Genomic DNA, 8,915 nt, shown 5'->3' on the forward strand with positions numbered 1-8,915 from the left:
AAAAAGTAATATTCATTAATTATCTACAGGATGGTTTATAACAGTCATTTGTTTTGTCCAACCCATTCAACAGTCCTATATGTGGACTGTTGGACTAATGTGGACTAATACACATAGCCTAATATACAATTATGTCAATGCCAAAAAAAAAATGCACTTTATAAAAATATAGATTACCACACTTTAAATTTCTTTATGTAATTACTAGATTTAAATATGAATTTTATTTACTAAGATAAATAAGATATGTATGCATTAATAACTTTTTTCCCAATTTCCTCAGGTTGATCACCTCCGCATGGCCACCCGGTCCATGTGGCGTCAGTCCCTCCGCGCAGATCCCGGATGGAGCGGCCATTGGGCGGAAGTGAACAGAGGTGCACAATAACTGCGGGCTGGGAGGAGGAAAAATATATATATACACTTTGAAATTAATTTACACACGGCGTGTGACAGCATTGGATTAAACCTCAAAACCGCAGAGCCTGTAATACTCTCGGAAACATCCTCAGGCTGGACTTTTAGTGCGCTCGAGAGGACCGAATCGCCAGAATCAAGTCGTGGAACTTGCTGAAAAAAGCGCAGTTCAGCCTGCACGGAGCCGAGAGGAACACACGGGCTTCGGGTTACGCCGAGCACCTTCGCTGCTGGTTCAGTTTTTCTTTGCAAGACTCTTGCTGAATCTAAAGAGGCCCTCTTGATGAATTATGTCTACCACCAGTATTGACCCACAGGTAGGTTGGAGTGGTACGGCGTCGCTAAGGCCTTTAGGAGGAGCAGGGAATGCGCGTGCAGCCTCCGCCGCTTCTGCGGAGACATTACGGGCATCTGCCTCCCCTTGCCTCACACAAGCGCTATGGCTAACGAGTTAGCATTTTTTCCACTCGTTTGATTGAATATTACTTGGCGTTTCTTCGGTCCAAACAGACGTTTGCTTAATTTCTTAATTTATTGCACGATCTCTCTCATCAGCTTCCGAGAGTTATAATCAGTTTTCTCTGGACTTGGGCTGATATGCGTGGTCGACGAAATCTTTAGCTGTCCGAGTGGATGTATAATTCCTTGATTGACTAAATAAGTGTCAATGTAAGCCCCCGTTTTTTATAATAACGAATGTCGAGCGACCCCTGAGAGCATTGATTTATTGGTGATGCTCTGATGGAGTCGATGTGGATTAAGAGCATGAAACATTGTGAAGTATTTACATGTTAAGCACGAAGAGCTCGTGTTTAAAACAACGATTCAAAGGTGTTAATGCTTTATCTTGTTGTTTCTGTCCATCTCTGTTCACCTACTCAATGGGAAGACATCCAAAGGGCAAGACGCTAAAGGTAAGTTTCCCTTTAAATATATGTCTATACAGATTTAGAAATAAAACGTCCAGGATGTTGTTTCTCATTAATTCACTCTGAACCTAATTTCACCTTGATAGATGCTCTTAGCTATGGTCTGTTAAATAAAATTTGGGCATTCTTTCTCTGTGACTTACATCAAGTCAAGCCTGGTTGCTGTGTTACTCACATATCAACCAAATGTTGTCTAAGAGCTCAGTCAGTCACCTGATGGAGCATATACCTCCTCCTGGAGTCCAGGACTGCTCCTGTTGGATTAACACCACACTGACACATCTATTGCTGTTCAGAGCTTGGCTTTTGAGCGCATTAAATAGATTAGGCTTCATAACTCTGTAGCATTAACTACTGTAGTTGTGAATTTGTGTCCTTTGGGCGATTTTTAGACGGACCTCTTCATCCATGACTGTGTGTCTGTTGTATCGTGGTACTCAGACAGAACATGTGGTGAATGACTCACTGAGATCAGCATGGTGACATACATATTACTGTAGTTGTGTATCATTTGTTAAAGATCTAAAATGTGAATGGCATAGCATTGGTTAAGTGATATCTTTCACAGAAAAGAGAAGGCTGTTGGATTTAGCATATGCTTTGGGTTTATTATCAGATGTAGTGATTCAAAAATAACCCTGATGTTAAATGTCATTCTTTATTTCAGTGCAAAATGGCTCTCTACATCAGAAGGAAACGGTCCACGACAATGACTTTGAACCTTACCTCACTGGCCAGTCTAATCCGGTGAGAAATGTGTTTTTGTGTTTGTCTTAGGGAATGAAAAGGAGGAAATAAATTGAAACTAACTTGCATTCTATAAAAACGAGTCTCATCATTTTACACAATTTTACTTTTCAGATAAATGTAACTTGCTTGAAGGATGGTAAAAAAAATACTTGATTTTTAGTGCATTTTGCATGTAAAATTGTGTATGGAAACGCTCAGTGCTTTCACCAAAGTATAATTACTTTGTTTCTAAAATAACTTTTTTTTGCTGTTGTGGTAACCACTAGGCTCTGGGAAATTTTTCTGTAATTTTTTTTAAAAATACCAGTACTTTGCTAAAAAGAAACTAATTGTATAATATTTTCATTACATCATTGTTTTTAATTTGTTTGGGAGTTTAAAAAAATTTCCATAGAAATATTGAGTATTTCTTACTCGGTTTCATGTCTAATCTGTTTTTATCCTGTTTTTAGTATATTTAGTTTGCATTTTGTCTTTATTAATTCTAACATCTGTATTTCTGGTTATCCCCCAGAATAACAGTTACCAATCCATGACCGACCCATACTTGTCTAGCTACTATGCCCCCTCGATTGGGTTCCCGTACCCCCTCAGCGAGGCCCCCTGGTCCACGGGTGGAGACCCACCGATCCCATACCTCACTCCGTACGCCCCCCTCAGCAATGGAGACCATCACTTCATGCATGACACTGTGTTTGGACAGCCTGGGGGTCTGGGCAGTAGCATCTATCCACACCGCTTTAACTTTTTCCCTGAAAATCCCGCGTTTTCCGCCTGGGGTACGAGCGGCTCCCAGGGCCAGCAGACTCAGAGTTCTGCGTACGGGGGCAGTTACAGTTACCCACCTAGTTCTTTAGGTGGCACACTGGTGCCCGATGGGCAAACGGGCTTCCCCAGTGACACCTTGAATAAGGCGCCAGGTATGAATAGCTTAGAGCAGGGCATGGTGGGGCTGAAGATCGGTGGCGACGTGACTGGAGGTGGTTCTGGAGTGAAGACAGTGGGCTCGGTTATCGGAGGAGGGCCAGTGGCGGCAGTGGCCACAGGTAACGGTGGGACTCCTATCGGGCTACCGCCTCCCAAACCCACATCCTGGGCAGCCATCGCTAGCAAACCAGCCAAGCCTCAGCAACTGAAGGTGAAGAGCAAGCCGGGGATGCCCATGGCTGGAGGCACCCTGCCCCCGCCGCCCATCAAACACAACATGGACATTGGCACTTGGGATAATAAGGGGCCTGTGACTAAAGTTGCCTCGCCACTGCCGCCCCACCACCAGCAGCAGCCTCCCCTCCACTCCCAGGGTCACCTACCGCCTCACCCTCACGGGCTGCCGCCCCCGCCTCAGCCCCCCATGCCTTCTGCCCAATCACTTGCCCAGCAGATGGCGATGCAGGGCCCGCCCCCTCCGCAGCCTTACCAGAACCACAACCCTGCTCCTCCCCCTCAAACCCGGTGGGTTGCCCCTCGTAACCGCAACCCCGGTTATGGTGGGGGTGGCAGCGTGGACAGCAGCGGCTCCTCGAGTGGTGGAGGGGTCGGTAATGGTGGCGGAGGCGGCCTTCCGGGTTCCAGTGCCGGCGAGTCCCACCCGGTCCTGGAAAAGCTGCGTGCGGCACACAGCTACAACCCCAAGGACTTCGATTGGAACCTGAAAAACGGCCGGGTGTTCATCATTAAGAGCTACTCTGAGGACGACATCCACCGCTCCATCAAGTACTCCATCTGGTGCAGCACGGAACATGGTAACAAACGGCTGGATTCGGCCTTTCGGGCCATCAACGGCAAGGGTCCCGTCTACCTGCTGTTCAGCGTCAATGGCAGCGGACACTTCTGCGGCGTGGCGGAGATGCGCTCGCCTGTAGACTACGGCACCAGCGCAGGTGTTTGGGCGCAGGACAAGTGGAAGGGCAAATTCGATGTGGACTGGCTGTTTGTTAAAGACGTGCCCAACAGCCAGCTCAGGCACATCCGCCTGGAGAACAATGACAACAAGCCCGTGACCAACTCCCGTGACACACAGGAGGTGCCACTGGAGAAGGCCAAGCAGGTGCTGAAGATCATCGCCACCTACAAACACACCACCTCCATCTTCGATGACTTCTCACACTACGAGAAACGGCAGGAGGAGGAAGAGGTGGTAAGAAAGGTAATGTGCTTGCTTTAATATTGAAAATTCAGCTGGGTTTTTTTAAAATTATTTTTAATAGCTGCATTGTAAATAATATTGATGCAGATTGTGTTTTTTATTTCATATTATTGTCTTTTATGTTTAGAGATATATACTGAAGGATAATATTTATATGTAGACCCTGTTGAGGTGAATGACCATAAGTGGCGATTAAACAAAGAACTTTGAACATCATGTGATGTGTTCAGGCTAGTGTTCATGTCACAGAAACTGCCTATGTAAATGTTAAAGCTGTTTATAGATGCCAACGATGCATGTCTACATGGTCCTTTTTGAATGGTTAATGAATGCTCTTTGCTTTTGCTGTTGATGCTTTGGTTATTTTATTATTCCGTCTTTGATGCTTTGTCCAGAGGTGGTTATTAATACTGTGCTGCTGCTGCTTTAGTCAAGTATCAAGCTGCTAATAAATTGTATTTTCTCATTGAGACCTTTGGTGACAATAAGAAAAATGTCTGTCTTAAATTGGCTCCACTCTGCACATTTTAAATGTGTTTTTATTATTTAAGATGTTTTATTCACTGTAAATTATTTCTGTGTTTGACATGTTATGGATAATACAGTCTGTTAAATTAGCTTTGTTTTTTGTTGAGAATTTAGCTATAGATATTTTTATGCGACAAAATTAAGACTAAGTGCTGATGTTTTTGATTAGGATTTTTTATTTTTTAAAAATTTTTTTTTTTTTTTTCTCATTTCTATTGACAGAACCTAGAGCCTGCTCCTCTCCAGAACCGATCCCGACTGGATCAAGTAAGCTATTCTTTTTTTCTTTTTCTTTTTGTCTTTTTTTTTTTTTTTTTTGTCAAGTTTTTACAAAAGTTTAAATGTTTATATTTATGCTCAAATCTGAAATATGTCATTGGATAATGGCTATAATTTACACCTTTTTATTGAAGGTTGAAGAACTACCATCTTGCTCCTCCTATAACACTCTTTTGACTGTAAAAGATGTTATGTTCAACTACACTGCTTTTAGTGTCATTCATACATTTTTTTTCTTTAAAAAATGTCTCTTTTCTTAAAAAGTCTCTAAAAGATGTTTACGAAAGTGTCTATATTACATTTTTAATTATTTTTTATCTAAATTCACTTAAAAATAGATTTTATCTTTCTGTATGTAATGTCCTTTTAAACAGGGTCCCCGAAAGTCTTTTTAAAATTTAAGACCTTAAAAATTGTTCAATGGTATAAGAGAAGTCTTAATTATCATTTCACAAGGTCTTAAATTTGAGGACAGGAAAACAGGAATCATGATATGGCTTAATGTGATTATTAAACTTCAAAAGGCTATGATTTAATTGTGAGCGCTACATGTTTCAAAGTAAAAACACAGTGTTCGTGCACGTTATACTTGCTTGCATGTTTCAGTGCAATCAATGAATATCGCACATTTGTGCCAAGCATTATTATTATGACAGTGTTTACCTTATTGTGTTTATATCATACCTGCAAACTAGTTGCATTTCTAAAAAGCCCAGCTGCATTGAATACAGCTTTTTACCAGGGTAACCCTTATATTTCTAAGAGAAATTGCATTTTCACTCAGTGGATCAAAAAAATTAGAATAACACATATATATATATATATATATATATATATATATATATATATATATATATATATATATATATATATATATATATATATATATATATATTATTAAAAATGGTTTATAGGCTGAAATGGGAGGTTTATCATTCTATGTTTTCAAAACCTGTATTATTTGAACTTTAAAGTTGTTTACATTTTTTTTTATGGTTTTGATGTTACCATAGATCTTGCTCTACCCCACCGATATGGTATTAATTTTATTTGTGCAGGTCTTAAAAAGTCTGCATATACCCTCTTAAATACATCTATTCATTTAGTTACCTAAATTTTAACTGATGGCCTGTTCTTGCCATGACATAAAATAACCTAATAAATGAATTGAACATTTTGAGTGTAAATGTTTTTAAAAGATCAAAGTTATGAAGAACTGGAAAATTCATGAAAATTATTGGTCAAAAGTTGTGGGAAAAGGTGGTCAAAAGTTTTTTTTTTTTTTTGGTATGTGAGAAAGTAAAAAAAGTACAGTTTTAGGATTTTTTGATTATTGTATTGCAGTGGTAATATTTTGAAATAAAAATAGTTGGTTTTTTTGTGTACATCAAAGTGACTTCCCTCCATTTTTCTCTCTCTCTCTCTTCTCTCCCCCACAGGAACGCCAGAACCGAAATAAACAATAGAAGGCTGCCCCCTACAGCTGATGAGCAGTTGTTTTAGGACTGACCATTTGAAAATGAAATTTAAAGAGGACAAGATGAAATTTAAAAAATAAACAATCATTATGTTTTTCTATTTAATTCTGGTGACTTCAGCCAGCGTCAGACTCGAGCCTCTGCGCCTCCTGCTTTACCTGTGGGGGCTGAAGTCGATTAGCACCTCTCAACGTCGCGTCATTTTGTTTTCTTTCTTCTTTTTTTTTCTTCTTCTGTCATTTGGTATTGTTTTCATACACATCCCTCCCCTTTTGACCAACTGTTATCTGTACACACTCTTTTATTTCATCCTATATGTTTGTTTCTTCAGCCCCACTGCTCATCATGAGTGGGTAGTGAATTCTGTGACACGTGTATGTATGTGTGTGTATCAGGGATGGTGGTAGAGTGTATGTCAGTCATGTGATATGACAGAGGTTGGGGGGGGGGGGGGACGTGTTCAGACTCCGCTCTGGTCAGGGGGGAGGGGCATCTCCAGCATCAGTAACTGTAACAGGCCAGTTTTTCGTTCTTTAGATCCAGAGTGGTTTGAACCCATTTGTGGAGAATCGTGCAACTGCGTAGAAGGGACAATGAAATGTGTCTTGACATGAGATGTTATAAACAAAAAAAATTATATTTTTGAATTATGTAACACTTGACTTTTTTTTTTTTTTTTTTTTTTTTTCAGTGACGAGCCACTTATGTCACAGTTTTTTTTTTTTTTTTTTTTTTTTTTTTTTCTGTTTTCCTGCTTGGAGCCTTAACATTTTTAAAGCTACGGAAACCGTTTAATAATGGCTGTTCTATACCTCAGTTGAAACAGCATTATCAGGGAGATGACATCCCATGCATCCTTAACCAAGGGAAGTCAACATTGTCACTGGCTGGACTCAAAAAAGAAAGTAAAACTAATGTTTCATTATGGTTCAGAGCCCGGTGCTCAGACTCTGTTCCCATACATGCTTAATGTTTAAAGAGCAGAAATGTAACTACTTACTGTTCCAACCCCGCCCAGCAGAGGTCGCTGTTTCTTTAAGCCAATCTGAGAGATGTAGCAATTCACTGCTTTTTATTTGAATCACTTTAGATGCATCACCTCTTTTTTTCTTCTTTTCTTTTTGTTTTTTTTGTTCCTTGTCCTTTCTTAACAGATTTAATTTTATCGCTTTTTTCCTCCCCCATGTCCTCAGTATATTGCTAAGCTTTAACGTAGGATCATATAATTATAACAATAACGAAGAACGCCTCAAAACGTGTAACCTAAATTAATGTTACTGATTTACTGTTAAAAGTAAGAAAAAAAAAACAAACAAAAAAAAAAAGAGTATATGGTTTCTGTGCGTGATTTTTTTAGGACCTGCTTGCTGTTTTGTGTGTTTGTGTGTGGGAGAGCGGACTTGAACCGTGTGAGGGTTTCAGATTTCTATAGTCATATAACAAAAGATTCATGAAAATATATGAAATACTAAAAATATTAAAAAAAGAGTTACGAGACAAACATTTAAGTCACCCCTGAAATGAATATGCATTGTATTGGAAGGTCACTATCTATCACGTTCTTAGATTTGATCATGCTCATTATTAAAATAATACTATATGGTGTAATTGTTGTTCTTTTTACTGCCTTTTGTTGGAAAGATTGTCTTGAGATGCACAAAGAGTTCTGTATCCATTTTTAACCTACTCACACCCACCTGAAAGGATTGAAAGTTAAGAAATCACCTTTGACGAACACAGGATAAACATGCTTAACTTGAAGATGATGGACATATATTTGTTATGTTTATTTTTTGAATCTCAAAATAACCCAGAATATATATTTATGTCAATGTCACTTCTGAAACTGTAAAATAAGCTTAGAAATAGAGCTAATTATAACAAATGTTGAAATACTGTAATTCCCTCATGGTCTCAATATAATCAACAATGCTTTATAAATGTTTGTTTTGCCCAAATTTTAAAATGGTTCATCTTTGTCATCACAATTCTAAGGTTGTGTTATTGATCATTTTCAGAGTCAATACAGTGTGAAGAATATTTTACACACTCCAACTTTGCCTTGTCAGACCATTAATTGCTCAGTTGAAGAAAGCGAGCAGTGTTTATCATGGTGTTTATCTACAAGCATTGTGCTGTAAGCCTTACAGTAAAGGTTGAATGGTGTAAAGATGGTAGCCCAATTTATTTATGTGCACATCTGGCACTTGCTTAGACTGCTGAGATTGAACGTCAGTAATTTAAGTAAACGGCCAATGAGAGTATCTGTACATTGTGGTCAAACTCTGAGGTCTTTGGCATGTGTGGCACATACACAGCAATATAATTTCCTTAAGGTCATATAAAGAATGTTAAAGTCGGCGTTGAATCATTGAAACAGCTGGGAGT

At 39.3% G+C, this 8,915-nt stretch overlaps 1 protein-coding gene across 1 annotated transcript; it reads left to right on the plus strand.

The window, feature by feature from the left end:
• The first annotated feature begins 327 nt into the window (after nucleotides 1-327).
• ythdf1 (YTH N(6)-methyladenosine RNA binding protein 1) lies at nucleotides 328-8,135 on the plus strand. Its single transcript, XM_048209503.1, has 6 exons — nucleotides 328-734; nucleotides 1,307-1,331; nucleotides 2,014-2,093; nucleotides 2,611-4,242; nucleotides 4,993-5,037; nucleotides 6,489-8,135. The coding sequence occupies exons 1-6, from the start codon at nucleotides 708-710 to the stop codon at nucleotides 6,513-6,515; spliced, it is 1,836 nt and encodes a 611-aa protein (XP_048065460.1). The 5' UTR covers nucleotides 328-707; the 3' UTR covers nucleotides 6,516-8,135.
• Nucleotides 8,136-8,915: the final 780 nt, after the last annotated feature.

The sequence above is a fragment of the Megalobrama amblycephala genome, linkage group LG12 (assembly GCF_018812025.1).
Source record: "Megalobrama amblycephala isolate DHTTF-2021 linkage group LG12, ASM1881202v1, whole genome shotgun sequence".
Classification (NCBI taxonomy): domain Eukaryota; kingdom Metazoa; phylum Chordata; class Actinopteri; order Cypriniformes; family Xenocyprididae; genus Megalobrama; species Megalobrama amblycephala.

Bases quoted from the DNA above. Each gene is read 5' to 3' on its own strand.
- ythdf1 (XM_048209503.1), top strand. From the start codon at position 708: ATGTCTACCACCAGTATTGACCCACAG. The intron at 4,243-4,992 runs GTAATGTGCTTG...TTCTATTGACAG, and splicing joins AGGAAGAGGTGGTAAGAAAG to AACCTAGAGCCTGCTCCTCT. The intron at 5,038-6,488 runs GTAAGCTATTCT...TCTCCCCCACAG, and splicing joins ACCGATCCCGACTGGATCAA to GAACGCCAGAACCGAAATAA.